Consider the following 20,120-nt stretch of genomic DNA (forward strand, 5'->3'; position numbering starts at 1 on the left):
TTAGGTGCAGACTGGAACAAAATGTTTAGATGCTGAGGCTACAAGGGTCATTGTTTGGGGGTTGTTGGGTTTTTGCATTCATTTTAACAATTTTATTGTTGTAGATGGTCAGTTCATGACATTCTTCCATTTTGATTATTCCAAGTTTAAAGTTTTCCACTTAGTAATTAAAGTTCTGATATAATAGATTATTTTTTCCAGAAAAAAGAAGGGTTTTTGTCATTTGAATTTTGGAATATGAATTGGTCATACACTCGTCGTAATATTGACATCCAAATCTTGCTATGGTTTTTATGAAACAGGTGCTAATTGGATCTCAGATTTGAAAACTTTTCCGCAAAAAATAACATTTTAGCAGCACTAAATTTAAGACAGAAGAAACTGATTTTTTGAACCGGTGACAAGTTCAAGACGAATAAAAGTGGACAGCTTGTGTAATTCATTCACAGCTAGCCAGCCAGCACAAATTGAAGGTATTTTATGTTGCCTCTTGAATCCACTGAGTGAGTTACTCGAACTCAAAAGTATGAGCGGAATGGAGTTCAGTGATGGTTTTGTCTCAACTGAGCATCGGGAGCTCCATCATTCTGCTGCAGAAAGTGCAGATCCATTATCTGTTTCTCCACTGCACATTGGTCCCAAGTCTCCAAGGTCCCCAAAGTCTCCCAAATCGTCAAAGTCCCCAAACTCTCCAAGGTCCCCAAAGATGCAGGGAAAAACTGGAAAAGCAAGTCCACTTGCGCATGATAGGCAATCACATTCTTCTGTACATGGGCGTCCTAAAAAGGGTAAATCACACTTCCTGTAACTTTTTTTTTTCTGGAGTCTTCATAAAGGTGTTATTTTTCAGTATAAATTGAGCATCAAGACAATGTGAAAAACTTATGTCTAGTAGTTGCACTGTAGCGTTGATTTTCCTCAACAAGTTAATTTATGTTGCTGCACTCAATGAAATACTCAAAAGCGCGCATCTACTGCTATCTTTAGTTATGATTAGCTATTTTCTCACTTCAATAGTGGTTTATAGCTCCTAGTGTTGACTAAGCCAACTATCCTGTGCAGGTGGTTCTGGGGGGAAAGGCACCTGGGGTGGCTTACTTGATACTGAAAACACTTGCACTGTTGATCCGAGTAACCCAAACTTTGATAGCAGTGAGGTACATTAACTAAATGTTCCACCGCTCATATGCAACTCTCCCTGCTTTCGGAAACACATATGCAACTCTTACTGTTTCTTATGAAATATTGCTTAATTAATTTCTATTCTATATTGTTATTACTTTTATTCTTACTATCTTGTACAAATTATGAAGCAAGGTTGTGTTTTGCAGGAATGTGAACAATCAAATGCAAAAACTGAGAGAGTGGATTTTGAGGAATACAAAAAGAAAGCAACAATTATAGTGGAAGAATTCTTCGCTACCGATGACATTACCTCCACTGCAAATGAACTAAGAGAACTTGATATGCCTAGCTATAGCTTCTATTTTGTAAAGAAGCTTGTTTCTAAGGCTATGGATAGGCATGATAAGGAGAAAGAAATGGCTGCTGTTCTTTTATCTGCATTATATGCAGACTACATTGATCCCCCACAAGTTTACAAAGGGTTCTGTAAATTGGTAGAATCTGCAGATGACTTGATTGTGGATATACCTGATACAGTTGATGTTCTTGCATTGTTCATTGCCCGAGCTGTTGTTGATGACATACTTCCTCCTGCATTTTTGAAAAAACAAATGAATGATTTAACTAAGGATTCAAAAGGTGTTGAAGTTTTGAAGAGAGCTGAGAAGGGCTACTTAGCAGCCCCTCTCCATGCTGAGATCATTGAGCGGCGGTGGGGAGGTAGCAAGAAGAGAACTGTTGACGATGTCAAGGCTAAGATAAATAATCTGTTGATAGAGTATGTAGTCAGTGGTGACAAGAAAGAGGCTTGCAGATGCATCAAGGAGTTGAAAGTTCCTTTTTTCCACCATGAAATAGTTAAACGAGCTCTTGTAATGGCAATGGAGAGGCGTCAAGCTGAAGGCCGGCTACTAGATTTGCTGAAAGAAGCAGCTGAAGAAGGTTTAATCAACTCAAGCCAAGTATCAAAAGGCTTTGGTAGGATGATTGACTATGTTGATGATTTGTCACTTGACATACCAAACGCCCGGGGAATTTTACAGTCATTGATCTCTAAGGCAGCATCGGAGGGCTGGGTGTGTGCTTCTTCCTTAAAGTCACTCTCATTGGAACCAGAAAAGCCATCATTAGAAGATAGTGTCGCCAGAGCTTTTAAGATGAAAGCTCAATCTATTATTCAAGAGTACTTCTTGTCTGGGGATATCTCAGAGGTATGCAGTTGTCTGGAGTCAGAGAACATGACTTGCTCATCCGAACTGAATGCAATCTTCGTTAAAAGAATGATAACTCTAGCAATGGATCGGAAGAACAGAGAGAAGGAAATGGCATCTGTCTTACTGTCTTCTTTATGTTTTCCAGCTGATGATGTTGTAAATGGTTTTGTAATGTTGATAGAATCCGCAGATGACACAGCTCTGGATAATCCGGTTGTTGTTGAAGACCTTGCAATGTTTCTGGCTAGATCAGTGGTGGATGAAGTTCTAGCCCCACAACACTTGGAAGAGATTGGAAGTCAGTGTGTTGCACCTGATTCAATTGGGAGCAAAGTTCTTAAAATGTCAAAGTCATTGCTAAAGGCCCGGCTATCTGGGGAGCGAATACTAAGGTGTTGGGGTGGAGGGGGAAGCAGTAGACCTGGATGGGCAGTTGAGGATGTTAAGGACAAGATTGGGAAGTTGCTAGAAGAGTTCGAGTCAGGAGGTGGCGTTAGGGAGGCCTGTCGATGCATGAAGGAGTTAGGCATGCCATTTTTCAACCATGAGGTTGTCAAAAAAGCTTTGGTAACCATCATGGAAAAGAAGAAAGAAAGACTTTGGATTCTGCTCGAGGAATGTTTTGGCTCTGGACTCATAACAATGAACCAAATGACAAAGGGGTTCGGAAGAGTTGCAGAATCTCTAGATGATTTGGCTTTGGATGTTCCTGATGCCCAGAAACAATTCGCCCATTACGTCGAACGAGCAAAGACTGCAGGGTGGTTGGATTCTTCATTTTGTTTCAACAAATTAGGACATGTTACAGAAAATGGGACCTGCTAACAAGCAGGACTTTGTACTCCATTACCACTGATCATATGTGAGTGCATGCATATAGGCACTCATAAGTTTTATACAACTCCAATTGTAAACTTTCGTTTGCTCCTTTCTTCAATCCTGGCTTTTGAGAGTCGTGGTATATCTTTTGCGTCCCCGAAAACAGAAAAAGAAGATATTGGAGTTTTCTGTTTCAGTTTGAGACAAAAAAGGCATGTTCAATTGATTGTGCTCCTATTCAATTGTTATTAGATTTAAGATCAAATGGTGAAGAAAATGAAATAACTGTTAATATATTCAGAATCGGGTCGTTCAAGAGATATTAGATTTAACACTAATTTTGATATTATTTTTTGACCATTGGATTTTTAAAAATTCAATGGTCTAGATCAATTTTAAGTATGATGTCAACTTACTAAAACTGATGTGACAAGTGACGTGGAATTACTTAATTTCATAACAACTCAAATTACAAGAAAAGAATGAAAAATCAAAATCTAAAATCTGAAAAAAAAAAAATTTTAAAAATTAAAAAAATCAATCTGTAGTTCTGTACGAATAAAAAAAAAATACAAGAACAAGACGCAGACAAATACAGACCTAAGAGAAGAAACAAAGAACACAGAGGAGCAAAAGAACCAAAACGCTGAAAGCATCTTCTCTAACTCTAAGCTCGCATCTTTACACTTTCACAGAAATACATACAGGTACTAGCTAGCTAATCTTGTTTAATTCTGACTGACGTAGTATACCTGTATTATACCTGTATTGGCGTTCTATAGATATCTATATTTAGGGTTTACGCATATAATTGGTTTTGAAATTTAGGAAAACAAAACTATACTGCTATGAAGTTGTATGATTATTTTTTTTTGTCCATAAAACCATGTGATTTGAATAGATTGTCTAATGGCGGAGCCGCTACAAAAGTCAACCATTTGAACCTTAAAGAGGAAAGCAAGCCAAGGCAGCTGCATATACAAACAAGAATAGTTTTGGGATCAAAATCGAGCTGAGAACCCTGAATCTGAAATGGACGAGGATAACAAAATGGGCGAAATCGAGGAGATGGGTCCAAACTCAAGCCCGGATTCGCACCCGAGAGTGAAGACGAAGGTTCCAGAAGTAGAGGTCAGGCTGTACCGTCAAGGCAAAGGTCCGATCGACTCGTTCAAGTCAAGCCTGGGAGGTTGGGACCAGAACCAGTTGGAGGTTCGAGACATTCTCGACAAGTACGGCCTCAAATCGCTCTACGCTTTCAATCCCCAGTCGGGTCGCGGCGTCCCCATCCGCTTTAACCCCCGCAATGGCCGCTCTATGCTCCCTTATCGAGATGGATCCGAGGTTCACATCGACGGCGAGCCCAAGGTTTTCACACTTTCTCGGTCAATTCTGAATTGATGAACAACATGGTATCTTGTCTTGAATTTATTTATACATGAAATTCCAACGGAGTAGAGGGCTTCCTAACTAAATCCGAAACATTCTTGGTTTGGTTTTGATTGCTCATTGTACTTTTGGGTAATGTTAACGTAAGAAACAGAACACTACTAATGCATAGTCCTGGATTGAACTGGGATTATACTGTTTGCAACTTAATCCTTACTTCTAGGATTGGGCTGCAGGTTAGGATCACATGCTGGTGCTAGCTTCCTAATAGTTTAAGCTTTTGATGCCTAAGAATAAGCACTTGTGTTTATGGAGGCCAGCTGCAATTTCAATTAATTTCTCACTAGTTTGTATTTTAGGTGCCATTTTAATAGCACAGCCATGCCCCAATTGCATCATTACCTCATTTCGCTTAGATTGAAGTCCCTTTTTTCACTTCAACCTGACAGGATTTACTAAATTTGTTACTTGTCTGTATCATCTCTGTTTCCAGCCTCTAATTTTGCTAGGGACCATAAGCTACTAAAAGTGAAATAATATGACTTTATCTTGAGAAAGGGATAGGCTGTATGGTGGCCTGTATTTTATGCCTCAGATCTCTTTGGTTTGCTTTACTTTGTAGAGAGATGAACATTTGCATTACACTTGATATGGTATAGTTTGGTTAATGCATACATGTCTACATTCTCTGCAGGATTCCTTGCTCCAACCAGTGACAAAGATTTTGCTTGGGGTAGCAGTTATGACTATCCTGATAACCATTGTTATGAAGGACCCTCCAGAATTTGTCCAAAAGTTTAATTCTTTTGGCGGAAACTTTCCTCCTTGGATCCTTGCTCTTGTGGTAATAGTTTTTACACGAATGAGGAAGAGAACCAGGGATTTTATGAAAAAACTTGGTTGGTGATAGGTGAGAATGATGCATTTACCTGGAAGGCTGTCAGTTTCTCTATTTATTCTCAAATTTTGTTAAAACAATGATTTGTGATTGCTGAATTTTGATCTGAAGTATCCGCTGAGTGGTTTTTGGTTACTGGAATGGATTGATATTTTATGATAGAGTATTGTTTGGTGCAGGTGCAAGATGTCTTGATATTTCAGTTGTATACGCTAGATTGTATAATGTGTTTTCTAATTAACCTTATGCTGTCGACTTGAAGTAATTCCATTTAAAATCTCATTAGTACCGGCTGTATCGCAATAGAAAATCAAGAGATAAATTGCCAGGCATGATAAACGCTAATGTACAATTTGGCTATTTTTGCCTAGTATAGATTCTCAGCAGGATCAATATGGTAAACCTACAGGAGGAAGGTGGTGATGCTGCCCTTTCTATCAGACTAGTTATATTTCCACGACTATAGCTATTGCATATGGAAATAGAAGAGTAGACCAAGTCTGCAGCCTCAGATTAGGCGGTTTCGGATCCAATGGATCTTCTTCTCTCGTCCATCCTAAATAGTATCTTCACCAAAAAGAAGCCAGCTGATAACGCTAGACACGTTATAATCCGGACTCAGGAGTATCAAACGTCAAGCAGACTATTTTTGGATTGAGTGGCGGACAGCAATACTCCAATGGAATACTGAATGAGAAGACTTGCTGGTGCAGCTAGAAAGATTGGCAAAACAATTACCGCCATGAAATAAGTTGAAATCACAAGAGTTGCGAGAATGAAGGAGGCGACGTCGAAAAACATGAATACTTTGAAGTATAAATTGTCATTTAGAGCAGATGTTCCTCCAGGAATGGTAAAAGTGGCCTGATCTAAATCAGTTTGATATCGACTCATTTGGAGGCCCATGGTTTTGATTTTAAAATCTATCTCCTGAGGAAGTTGTTGGCCTTGATTTTGTGACAGTTCTGCCCGAGCTCAAAGGAATAAAGAATCAATCATGGTGGTGGTTGATAGATTTTCAAACCTGTCTCATTTCATACCTTGCAAACCCTCTCAATGTTGATTTGTACTTCAAGGAAGTTGTTAAACTTTATGGCCTTTCAAAAACAATTACTCGAGATTCAAAATTTGTTGGGCAATGTTGGTACACATTGTGGAGAAAGATCACCTTAAGAAGCTACAGTTCAGTTCTTCTCATCACCCTCAAACTGATGGACAAAATGAAGTTATCAACCACAGCTTGGGCAACTTACTGAGAAGTTTTGTGGGAAAGAATCTACGTCAGTGGGACTTGATATTGGCACAAGCTGAATTTGCTTACAACATGTCTCCTAGCCAAACAACCGGTGTCGGCCCTTTCTTTGTTGTTTATGGAAGATATCCTATCAGCCCTTTTGAGTTGGCTCCTCTCCCAACAATAATTCAGTTCAGTGATGATGCAGCAGAGCAAGCCAAGAACATCAAGTATTTGCCTGAACAAGTGCGCAACAACATACTCAACAAGATTGCTTAGTATCAAGCTCAAGCCAACAAACATAGAAAGCCAGTTGTTTTCAAGAAGACTTGGTGTGGATTCACCTTCGCAAAGAAAGGTTTCCTAAATGATGACATGGTAAGCTGAAGCCTAGAGCATATGGTCCTTTTAATGTAATCCAACGCATCAATGACAATGCTTACAAGATTGAACACCCTGGGAATTGTAGTGTTCAAGCCACTTTCAATGTGGTAGATCTTTCGCCATACTATGAGCATGATTATGAAGAGAATTTAGTGACGAGTTCACGGGAAGCGGAAACGAATGACACTGATGACGACTTTGAACCTGGACAAAACCGAGGATTGGCTACATTTCTTGAAGAAGATGATCGGTTCTAATTAAGAAACATTGAATTATGAGGTTTGAGCTCCCAGGAGTTTGAGTTAAGAGCCTTGAATAAGCTATTTTTATTTTTAAGTTTTATTTAGTCTTTTTGTTTTCCCAGCCTTTCTTATAAAAGGGGGTTTCGTTGTCAGTTGTAATCAGACTTGTTTTGATCAGAAATATAATCTAAATTGGAGAAGAAGTTCTTTCCAATACTATCAAACTCTTATCTCTAGGCGGATGTGAGTAATGAGTTTTGCTCTTATCTTCTTGGTGGATTCTCAAAGTGGTGAATATGTGGGGCTGTTAGGAATCCATGAGTCCTTTCATATGTTGACTTGGGATTCTATCACCAATCTTCCACTGAACCCGACAGACGGTCTCATTATGTATATCTATACTCAGGGGTGGAACCACGTGAAGGGCTGGTACGACTATAGCCCAGACGAAAATTCTTGTCGTATATATAATTGTATGTACTAGTATGTAAAGAAATGTGAGTTTAGTTACGTTGAGTCTGTCTAGAAGCATTTCTCTCCTTTTTGATATGTTGTTTCCCAATTTTATTCTCCTTATTATTGAAATTTGGTTCCTTTTTCTTTTTTTTCACCCATTTGTTCTTGAGAGAAATTTTATTCACACATTCTCATTTGTTTAATACACATCACATATTTTTGTATAATTTTAAATTCCTTCTATACCCTTTCCCTTTTCAAAAGAACATTAGAAACGAAAACAAAAGTTTTCTCCCTCTTCATTCACCTACACCAACACCAACAAACCTAACTCATCAAAATCTCAACTTGTTTGTTCTTATCCATTTGCGTAAATCAGAACTCAACAAAATCTATTTAGCTTCTCTTGACATATCAAAATTACGTCGATTGAAAATTCATCTTAAATTAGACCGAAGAATAATTCTTCTTAGGATCTTCTCAACAACTATGAATTAATTTAATGAGCCCAAAAACTTATTTTAATCTTTCTCTCAACGCATGCTCACTATCTCTTCTTCATGATCAATTTATAAGATCACAAACCAACTCATGTTTGTATTTTTTTTTTCTTTTTTTTTTGAGCATGCATGTTTTGATTTTTTATTTATAAGAAAGAAGAAGGAATTGGAGAAAGAGAAAGAGGTGAAGGCGATTTAGAGAGAGAGAGAGATAAGGGTAGAATAGGAAAAAAATGGAAGGAAAAAATGGCAAAAACAAAAATCGGAGGTGTTTATCTTAGAAATTAGGGATGTGTAGAAATAAAATTACTCTTTGTTCTTCCTTTTCTCTTCTTTTTTTTTTTTTTTCATTTCTTTTTTTACAATGTCATTCATTGGTATTTCTTAAAAATTTCTTAACTCCTCACCCCTTTAAAATTTAGTTCTAAATAATATATAGGGAGCCTTATTAACAAAATAAAAAATTATAAATAAGCCTTATATAACCCAATATTACATCCTGGTTCCGTCAATGTCTATATTGTTATTTTTACATAAATAATGGTTTTTTCAATCTACTTTAGTGTTTCGATACATTGATGTACCGGGCGTAGACAAACCCTACAAAACATTAAACATTAAAGTCGACAGCTTAAGAAAAACGCATGGTGCAATATATGGAAATTGAAAATCAAGAGATAAATTAACTGGGCATTATGAACGCTCAGGTACAAGCTGGCTACTCTTGCCAATCATAAATATGTCATCAGCCATTAGAAGAATAAAAAGCATACAAGGGCGTAGTAATGCTATCTTTCTTTCGGAATCTCAGATTGAGGAGACCTCAACATTCAATAATTTCTCGTGCCTGATGACTCTTAAGTTTGCAAGCCCATGTTGCCACTCCAAGTCTCTAACCTAATGAAAGACTTGCATTTCATATATTTCATTGAAGTTGGTAGGAAATAAAATTTTCAATTGATGTACGATGACCTGAGGAGCTTTAGAAATGAATAAAATAAAAATAAGAAATTGTATGATGACATGTATCTACAAGTTGGCTCAATATGACCTGAAAAAATCAGTCATTGATTACAAGAGCCCCCTCAACAATTTAATTGATCACTTCCATGAAGTGATTAATCCGAAATGAGTTCCTTCAGTTTGGTTCCTTGAAGTTCATCTAACCAATCTATCTTCCTCATACTGGCAAAACTCAAGCTAACAGCAATAACTTGGTATACAGCATTACAGCGTGTACAAAAACCACTGGCCATAAAGCAGGAGCAAAAAGTTTGAAAATTACGCAACCAAGCGTAAGAAGTGAGTTGCTGGAATAAATTCAGCATGCACAACCACCTCTTTGATCAGACTCTGGAACAGCATCTGGGACACCCTGGAAATATCTGCAATTAAAAGAAAAAGAAACAATAAACAATAAACGACATTACATATCTCATAAGAGAGCTCCAAAATCGGAATATAACAGCATACCATACAACAGAAATGGCAGAAAAGACAATAGTAAAGGAAAGGTGGAGGCATTGTAAAGTGATTAAAAGATGGTGGCATTGTGGACTGTAGGACAAAGAAAGGAAAATGAGAGATGGGGAGATTGTAGGCCAAAATACAAGTCACTGAAAGGTGATGAAAGACTTTCAAGTTCTAAGGGATACCTTTCATTAAATACGAATCATTTTACCGGGAGTTTGGAGAGCCACTTTTCTATGATTCATATTAGGTCCCTCTTATCCAATGGTGATCTCTATACTTTATTACAGCATATCTTACCCCAGTGAAACCAAGGTTTTAATAAACCGAAAACTATGGGGACCCCACAATTTATTACTAATCAAATCCCGACTTTTCTATAGTTTATATTCTTCATGTAAAGGTAGGAATCTTGCTGCCTTTAATGTTCCTTCTATCTAATTCTTATCATGACAATGAACAGATGAGTTATATAATTTAGTGCATAAGTTCCTCTGAACAACAAAAGCTGGTCATCTTCTGACCAACTTTGCAAACTCCAGAAATCACAAGCATAAATGAAAATTTAAGACAGTGTGTCAGCCTCAATATAAACTTACATGTCCTGCTCATGTTCATTCGCAAGAGCAGTCTTGGCGATACAAAGGAATGCAGCGTCAACATTGTAATCTTCTTTTGCTGATGTCTCAAAGTAAGGTATGTTCCCTTTTGATGCGCACCAGTCCTTTGCTTTCTTCTCGGAAACCTGAAAAGCTAAAAATTAGTGTAATGAATCATTGAATAAATTAGTTGTTCAGCACAGTAACTGTGTCTCCTTACCACACGACTATTCCCACCATCAATATCAATCTTGTTACCAAGCAATATAAACGGAAAAGTCTTGGGATCAGGAGGGTTCGCCTAGAAGACATTCAGAAGGAAAGCAACTGTAAGCAATTGAAACAACAAAACAGCATTTCCAAGAAACAACATTCAGATTACAGAATTCTAAGTAAACCGGCACCATTCAATGGCATAAGTGAATCACATATTGACACTTTATTTAGCTGCTAATACTTGAGGTATACAAGGATCATTAACAACATAAAGAAGGACATAGAAATCAGCGCAGTAACTAATAAGAAAGGACTGACTACTGCTAATTCCCAAAAGGTCCTAGAGGAATAGTGCCTCGAACCTTTTACCTTTCCTTCTTCCCTATTTATTTTTTTTTTTTGGTAGAAATCTCATGAATTGAGCAAATATATGGTACGACTCTGACACAGAGCCACAGAGGTAGAAAGAAACTGTTAAAGATATCCATATAATTACAATAACAGGAAAGGTAGCCTTGAGTTGTCCAATATCAAAACATCATTAAAGGTCTGGCATATTGCATCGGAGCTCAGCACTCTTAAATGTTGGATCAGCGATGTAGGAACCTACGTAATGAGGGCCTCGTCCAGTTTAAAGAAAAAAAATGCTGAATCAGCTGCATCTTTCCCCAGTGAACAGCAATTCAAATCAGAACTACACAACTTTCTTAGTTTCTGCTAGTTATAATTTAACTATAGACTTGAGCATCAGCAAATGACCCAAAAGTGCATGACTTATCTTACTGATATTTGAAAACTCTATACACACATATCTCTCCGAATTCTACAAATATTATAACTGGAGCAAGAAATAAATGATAGAAGTCAGATAAGCATCTTTTTCTCCTTACATGGTAAGACTCTACTAGCACACCACGGAGAAATTTTTAGAAGAACATATCTCTAGAGAGGTTGTAATATATTGCTCATGTACTTGAGTAGAAAAATACTATTGCAAATCTGAAAATAATCCAGCAAGGGAGATGATATATATGTGAGAGGTGTTGAGCAAATACAAAATAATAATAATAATAATAATCTAAGATTGTTTTAACTGTCATTTGTAAATTATATTATCTATACTTCCTTCTATTTACCCTCTCTGTTGTCTCCCTCCCCTCTCCCTCTCTCTTTCTTTAGAGATAAAAAATACACTAATGAAGAAGCAGCAAGTACTAATTAGAAAACTTCCTATGTTATTTCTCAGCAAAAGCAATAGACAATTTCTGTTTAACTCACTCTAAACTAAATGACTGTTTTTTCCTTCCCCCATATTAATATCAGTCTGCAAAACCCCTAGAACCAAAAAATGGTTCTACTTGAGGAACACTCTGAGATAAACTAATAGAGCATGATATTAATAAAAAAAAAAAGTCACCATGCAGTACAAGCAAAAGTGATACACAGCTGACATTTTCTTTTCTACACACTCTCAAGCTCCTTAGTCAAGTACGTGTAATTTTCTCCACAAGTATATAATTGAAAAAGACAATAAGCATTAACATGATGACCAGCCAGTTGTTACTCTACATTGGCTGCTATATTACCAGGTAAGTAAATCAGGAGCACACAGTGACACCGTATCCACTTATTTAACAGGATGTACTGTTTCAAATGGATTTTCTTTTTCTTTTCTCTTTGCTTGAATATCATCTCAAAGTTCAAACTAATAACAATCCTAAATGAAAGTTTGACAGCATAAAAGAATATTTAGGTACACAAAACTTGAAGAGTCAAGAAGGGCATGAAGCAAAACCTGCTTAAGAAACTCCTCGTGCCAATTCTCAAGAGTATCAAAGGACTTCATTACATTAACATCATAAACTAGAACACAGCAATCCGCCCCTCTATAGAACGCAACTCCAAGACTTTGAAACCTTTCCTGCCCAGCCGTGTCCCATATCTACCGATTCACAAAGAAACGCACAAGTTAACCGCTACACTTACCAAAACTGAACTAAACACAACACTGAAAAAAAAACAAACAACCGGACTAGAAAACCCACTTGTAGCGTAACGAGCCGGTCATCAATCTGGAGTTCTTTGGTGACAAAATCTGCACCTATTGTAGCTTTATACTGCTGACTGAACTTCTTATGCACATATCTAAGTAAATCCGTTAAGGAACCATAAAAACCTCACATGGAGCCCCAATTGGTGCAAAATTAACCCAAATCTAAACTGAATTCATCCAAAATGAACGGAAATTATAAATTATTCGAAAATAAACTGTACAGAAATTAATCCTACCAAAAATAATATAAAAAGAACAAGCGAAAATAATATGACAGATCCTGAAGGATACTGGTTCATCAACGAGGTCTTGCCAACCCTAACAGAAACGAAAATGCAAAAATCAATAACTCATAAACATTGCAAGCACAGAGAGAATTAGAAACCCTAAAAGAGGGAGGAGGAGGCGCGTACCCACTGTCGCCGAGAACGATGACCTTAAGCAACGTCCGTCTGCGCAACGCCATGGCGAGTCTCTTCTTCTTGTAGTTGTTTCTGGAATCGAAGAGAGAATGCAAAAGAGAAAAGGGGCGCCAATTTCGATCGGTGTGGGTGATTTCTTATTATTATTATTATTTATTAGGTATTTATTATTGAGATTTTTTTTCATGATCGAAATTTATTATTGAGATTTTGGAGTTATGCTGGTGTTGGTGTATGGGTGCGTGGGAGTGTGAAGCATATACAAGAGAGGGGAGCGGGGGCTACGTGACATGTGATTGAATTGGTTTGGGGTCCACGTATCCAGTTGCTGCTGGCCTTTTGGGCGGACCCATTCACGAAGCAACGGCCGATCTCAATCCCACCGAAAGCAACAAGAAATTTCTACTTTGAGGAGGGGTGGGTTTTTATTTTTTATTTTTTAAATCAAGTTAAATATTCTGACGGGTTTCGAAAGAAAATATCAATATTGCAAATGCGAAAACACCAAAGTCAAGGATGGACCTAAGATTTTATATTAAAAGGAGCCGAGTTACCAAGTGAAAATATATAATATTTAAAAATTAAATAATTATGTATAAATATAATATCAAAAGGTAATTAATTTTTGTGTATGTGACACAGTGATAATTACAAAAATAGAAAATTTCATAGAAGTCCTCTTTTTAATATTTTTTCTTTCATAAGTCCACTATAACAAGTCCACCTTATGGTCCAAACCCAACAATTTACGTAGATACTATCCCTAAAACACCTTCAGCTCTATAGTTTCCAGATCCATCAGTCCTTTCTCACTCTCTCTCTCTCTCTCTCTCTCTCTCTCTCTCTCTCTCTCTCTCTCTCTCTGTGAGAAGACGACGACGAAGATGCTTCGGCCGGAGTCTACCTCGACAGAGTCTAATCTCTCTCGATCAGAGCCTCGCCTGAAGATGATGAAGATGCTCCTTAAATCGTCCCATGTAAATCTCGTTTTCCATTTCGTTAAAATTTGAACTTGAATATGCAAATTCGTTTACATAATCCTCGATTTGATTGCTGCGTTTTCACGCAGGGGCTCTTTGGATGATGGCGATGAGTCATTGATGGTGAGATCGGAGTAGGAAGGATGAAGATAATTGCCGAGATCAGAGGTTTTGTTTCCGGCGATTCCAAATCTTACTTCACTTCCTCGGTTGCTTGTTAGTGAGGGGATTCAAGCTCGCAGCTCTTCATCATGATGTAAAGCTCAAAGTGAACCTTCTCTCTTTGATTCTCTTCATTTTTTTATCTTCTTTTATTTGGCTAAGATGTGAAACTGTGAGAATTCGTGAAGTGGATAATGCTGAGAATTGGTCTATTGATATATAGTGATTTTGGAGTTTTGCTTGGTTTTGATTCTTTGTTCAAAATGCTTTCTTGTTCTCAAGTCTAGGATACTGGATTTAGAGAGCTCGTTTAGGGAGATCAATTAGGAATTCGAGGTCTCCTCCCACAGAATGTAGTTGTGTGTTTTTGTGTTCAGTATATAAACGCTAGTAGTTTTTCAAAATTATTATAGTATCTTTCTGCTAGTAAGATAGTATATTTGTGTCTGAGATAGTATCTATGAATTTTTATTGTGTTTTGTTCTCAATATGTAAGTGCATTAGCTTTCTATAGTAGTACGAATGGAATCAAGATCTATGGCCATGTCTGAGCGTCATTCTATGTACACAATATTTGGATCAAACTTTCAGAATTTTATAGATTTTTTCTACTACTCAATTTGTTTGCGTTGAATAAGTGATGTTGCATTGATAAGCCGCGATTGTATTCTTCAGCTTGATCTTCAGTTTCTGAAATGAACATGCTTGTGCTTATTCTATTCATATATGTATAGCTGTATTTTTTTTAGTTCCAACGATAATAGCCTTTTGATATTGTAATAGTAGCTTTCTATGTCTCTCGTAGTATCTTTATCAGTATCTTATTTTTTCAAATCAGTAGCTCTCTATAACTATTTTAGTGGTTTTCCATTACAGTATAGTAGCTTTAGTTCCTATGTTAGTATCTTTTCAAGCTGATGTCAGTAACTTTTGTTTACCTTGCTGTAACTAACTATTGTAGTGGATTTACCATTTCACTTGGTCTATAGAATCTTTTCGACGTAGTCATATATAATATCCTTTTATCTTTATTTTAGTATATTTTCAACATGGAATCAGTAGCTTTCTTATTGTATGATAGTATATTTTCAACACAGTTATAGTATCTTTTAATGTCTATGTTAATATCTTTTTGACAGTATAGTAGTATCTTTTCAAAATGATTTCAGTAGCTTACTCATTGTGTGGTAGTATCTTTTCAACGTGATGTCAATAGCTTCTATTTGCATTCCAAATACTAATATTTTGTTGTTTATTTGCTCTTGCAGAATTCTTCCCTTTACATTTGTAGCGATATATTTTGAAAATCATGTGAATTAGAACATTGAAGCCTCCATAAAGATCATTCGGCCAACCAAGATCATCGTGCTCAAGGTGGAAAAATTATGCCTTTGAGTTTTGAGCATCACCATTAAAAACTGATAGTAGTTGTGGTAGTAGACTTCTGCAACTACAACAATAGCTTTATGTAACTATGGAAGTAGCTTTATACATAATTATCATTGTACAAGGCTTCAAACTTTTTGTATTATTGAATTTGTTAGTAGTGGATTTTTATTATGCATGGTAGTAGCTTTTCTTAATGGCAGTAGTATCTTTTGTCGTTGGATGTAGTATCTTTTGTTGTTGGAGGTAGTATATTTTCCTGTTGGTGGTAATATCTTTTCTTGGTTGTGATAGTAGCTTTTCTTAATGGTAGTAGTATCTTTTGTTGTTGGATGTAGTATCTTTTGTTAATGGTAATAGCTTTTGTTGCTAACGATAGTAGCTTTTGTTGCTAACGATAGTAGCTTTTGTTGCTAACGGTAGTATCTTTCGTTGTTGGTGGTAGTAGCTTTGGTTGTTGATAGAAGTGATTTTTGTTGCTGGCGGTAGTAGTTTTCGTTGATGACGGTAGTATCTTTCGTTGTCAGTGATAGTAGCTTTCTTTATTGACAGTAGTGTAGCTCTCTTTGCTAGCGGTAGTATCTTTTGTTGTCAGTGGTAGTAGCTCTCTTTGCTAGTGGCAGTAACTTTTGTTGTGTCTGTAGTTTCTTTTATTGTCAGTGATAGTAGCTTTCTTTGCTGGCCGTAGTAGTTTTTGTTGTCGGTGATAGTAGCTTTTGTTGTCAGTGATAGTAGCTTTTGTGGTCGGTAGTAGTAGTTTTTGTGGTCGGCAGAATTCTCACTGATGGTCGACCGGAAAAGTTCGCCGGAGGTCGGCCGGAGACCTTGCCGGAGGTTGGCCGAAGACTTTTTGTGGTTGTTAACTTTTTACATTTGTGGCAGTTTTGTAAATATAAGAGAGAAAATCTAATTTTTTTGGTTGAATGGCAATATGTAATTTTGTTGAACTTTAATACCAAATATAAGACACTATTTAGACTTGGGTGGACTTATATGGGTAAAAATGTTTAGGTGGATTTATATAAGAGAAAATGTCTTAAAGTAGAGATAATTGGCCCTTAAAAAAAAGGTTACTAAACTGAAAAGAAAAATGAAATTTGGAATTCATTAAATACATTAAAAAATAACTAAAATAAATTCATCAATTGCAAAGTAATTTTACATAATAGAATGATAAAAAAATAAATTATTCATTATGGTGAGTTGATTAAATATGAATAGAGTATATGGCAAGAGTTGATTAAGGTAGGAGAAATAAATTAGATAAATTAAACTTAGTAACAATAAATGGTGTTTATAGTTTAATAGGAAAGGAATAGGGGCCAAACCCTCTAAATTAGAACAAACTCTTTGATAAGTAAAGCTTAATACATAAGTTCAAAAAAATTACAGGGGTGCCATAACACCCTTGGCCTCAATATAGCTCCGCCTGTGACCAAAGTGTAAGTGAAAATATCTATTTTTTAGACGAAGTTACTACGTTTTAGTACACGAGGTCATACTAAGCGAAAAAATGTTTTTTCAGCACGAACCTATGTTTTGAGTTCCTCGAGATCACAATGTAAAAGATCAGAATTGAGGACAATCCTACAAGATATAGTTAATCATTGTCCAATGTCACATTTGGAGACATATTAAAAAACATTGATATGCTAAGTTAACGAAGCTTCAATGATTAATGTAAGAATCAAGAAGAGACTTATGATTTATGTAAGAATCAAGGGAAGATGCAGACTTCAGGAGGAGTTTGGCACATACAAGCATTTTCTTTATATCCAAGTGAACCACGTGAGTTCTGAAGGAAATATGACAAATTTATTTTCTAAGTCTTTGCCTAAATCTACCTTTGAAACGTATTGGAATGCGATGATTATCAAGTCTTTAATTAAAGTACTTATACGGGGGAGTAAGGTTAAAGTTTCCAAAGTTTTTTTTTTTTGGGTAGGAAAATGAAAATAATTAGATTGATATTATGGGTTTTACCCGTAAAGTTTTCAAATTTATAGTTGGTGCGTTGTATTCTTTTTGTCCTTCAATCAAGATTTAGATTTTCTCCCATTAAGTTTTTGTTACTTAAAAAAGATTTTAACGGGATAACACTGTCTGTATTAACATGGCAGTTAGACGCGCGGCTATACACATTGTACTAAGTTTTACTATGCTTTATGTGGTTGAGTCTATCTGTACGTGCATTAGCAATTGTTATCGTCATTGATTTACGAGATCCTATGGTCTCTATTTTTGACTCTATTGCCTTGATGTTTTATAGAGCACATACATGGCATGGAGGCCATCTACTCTGATGAAGCTGTAAGGAACTCATGACAACACCAACATAAAACAAAAGCATTCTATGTATGGCTATTCTCTAGCTTCTGAAAATCAATTATTTTTTATGTTTTATTACCTCAAATATTGTAGTTTAAAAACTTCCTTTGTTTGAACATCTCAATCTGTGTCCTTGCTGATTCTACCTTTGCACCTGTTGATTCCTTATGTTCTTTGAAAGAGCGTCACTAACTAGCTGACTACTGTGGTTTGATACTTGCTGAATACATTTGAAAATCTTAGTTCAAACGGACTATGGGCATTGAATCTTCTTCTAATGATTAACCTTTGGTGTAGGTTTTGATAGAGAGCAGTTGAAAACAACAAATCAAAGGATGCGGAATCAAAACCAACAAATGTTGTGAACAATGAATCAACTAAGATGCAGAATCATGTTTCAAAAAAATTTGTAAAATATAAACTATTTGTAGAGTAGTGCTACATGCACCAAAAAGTTATACAAAAAACTAATACCAAATGATGTGATGTCTTACGTGGCATACCACATCATCTCTTGGTATCAAAACTTTACAAACATCTTTGGAATCCAGACACAACCTTCATGTAATCCAGACATCCAAGCATTATTCAACCATGATAGAGGGATATAGATAATTGATTCATTAGGATATCTAATATCTTACTCTGGGAAACGATGGATGTCGGCTTGTTGCAGAACTTGTGACAATATCTGGGTACCCTACGGCAATGACAAGAATGCCACAAGATGCATTCGATCAATTTCTGTTTTTTAGTTTAATTTCTGGTATGCATGCACGATTAAAGTTAGGGGTTTGTTTGTGGATGGTAAAATACTTATAGACAAGCCAATCAACAACCCAATGGGCGGGCAATCCATTCAAGTGATAGAATGATAGAATGATAGATACAAACTCAGGTGGGATAGTTATGGCCTTGGTGGCGTTGGAATTGAATGTTAGGTTTTGTTAGGATGAAAATAGATCTTAGAGAAAATCAATCAATTTCCTAATAAACATGATATCAAAATGAATTTTGTAATTTTTATTTTTGATTTGATTAAAACAGTTTAACAAGAATACTTGATGGAAAATATTAGGTTTAAAAAATTATGATGTGACATGTGCCACATCATTTTGGTATAAGATTTTTGTATAACTTTTTGATGTCTTTAGCATATTTCACTCATATATATCTACAAACTAGATGGTCAATATGTGAATATGCAATTGAAATGGATGAAACGAATAAGTTCTCAACTAGTCCTCAACTTAGTGGTCTTCATTAGAACCATTTCTTGCTAATCATATATTGAGATTTGAAATCTATCTTAAGTACCACTTTTGATAACAACATAATTGTGTAATGTATAACGCACTAATGTAGTGTACCTAATTGTGATACATTGCGCGGGCAATCTTGCTAGTTTGAAAGCAAAGCGCCATTTGGGTTTGTGATTTAGGCCCCGTTTGGTGTAGTTTTTCAAAAATCAGCTTCTATCTCGACTTTTAGATCTAATAATGTTTGGTAAACTAAACAAAAAAAACTTTTTCTGAAAATTACAGGTCCCTGACAACAACTTTTAGAAGCAACCTCAAGGTATTGATATATTTTGATATATTTTGTATTGACAACACTTTTAAAACTAATATTTACCAAACACAAAACTATTTCAATTTACAACTGATTATTTTCGAAGTACAACAACAATAGTTTCTTTTTAAAGTCATAGCAATACCAAATTAACCCTTAGTCAAGTTTCAGATTCGGATATTGAGTTCCAAGGTATAATGAAAAGGACCAAAACCTGAATGTTTTTTTTCTTTTCTTTTCACAAAGGATAATAATCACACGTTTCCCTCTAACACAAGCAAGATCCTGGGAGTCTAAGAAAAAAAGGCACAAATGTAGAGCATGATACCTGAACCTTTTTTTTCGATGAGACCAAAACCTGAACCTTGATGCTCGGGATTTATCAAACAAACAGAAGTTTGAAATTACTCCGGAACTAAAAAATTAATATACAGAAGCAACCTAAAGAACTAAAAATTACTTTTCCAAATTCAACCTTAGTAAAAAGGAAAAGTACTAGATATTACAAACATGAAATCCAAGGGAGATACATATGGACGAACAAACAAACAAGTGAGTGCCACCCAGTTCTATAAATTGTCATGAAAGTTTGAAAAGCTCAGAGTGGAGAGGGTGTTACCCCTTGGTTGTTTTGCTGCCATTATTTCTCAGGACTTGTTGAAGAATAGCTA

General features: G+C 36.1%; 3 protein-coding genes across 3 annotated transcripts; 2 read left to right on the top strand and 1 right to left on the bottom strand.

The window, feature by feature from the left end:
• The first annotated feature begins 535 nt into the window (after positions 1-535).
• On the top strand, positions 536-3,164 carry LOC101303761. The gene is made up of 3 exons (XM_004290417.1): positions 536-788; positions 1,063-1,157; positions 1,332-3,164. The coding sequence occupies exons 1-3, from the start codon at positions 536-538 to the stop codon at positions 3,162-3,164; spliced, it is 2,181 nt and encodes a 726-aa protein (XP_004290465.1).
• Positions 3,165-3,729: 565 nt separating this feature from the next.
• LOC101304054 lies at positions 3,730-5,718 on the top strand. The gene is made up of 3 exons (XM_004290418.1): positions 3,730-3,865; positions 4,060-4,526; positions 5,242-5,718. The coding sequence occupies exons 2-3, from the start codon at positions 4,191-4,193 to the stop codon at positions 5,452-5,454; spliced, it is 549 nt and encodes a 182-aa protein (XP_004290466.1). The 5' UTR covers positions 3,730-3,865; positions 4,060-4,190; the 3' UTR covers positions 5,455-5,718.
• Positions 5,719-9,197: 3,479 nt separating this feature from the next.
• Positions 9,198-13,152, bottom strand: LOC101304342 (ras-related protein Rab7-like). Its single transcript, XM_004290419.1, has 7 exons — positions 13,013-13,152; positions 12,891-12,917; positions 12,592-12,691; positions 12,342-12,488; positions 10,551-10,631; positions 10,331-10,476; positions 9,198-9,646 (listed from the first exon to the last, which is right to left on the bottom strand). The coding sequence occupies exons 1-7, from the start codon at positions 13,063-13,065 to the stop codon at positions 9,583-9,585; spliced, it is 618 nt and encodes a 205-aa protein (XP_004290467.1). The 5' UTR covers positions 13,066-13,152; the 3' UTR covers positions 9,198-9,582.
• Between the last annotated feature and the right edge of the window lie 6,968 nt (positions 13,153-20,120).

The sequence above is a fragment of the Fragaria vesca genome, linkage group LG2, assembly GCF_000184155.1.
Source record: "Fragaria vesca subsp. vesca linkage group LG2, FraVesHawaii_1.0, whole genome shotgun sequence".
NCBI classification, from domain to species: Eukaryota; Viridiplantae; Streptophyta; class Magnoliopsida; order Rosales; family Rosaceae; genus Fragaria; species Fragaria vesca.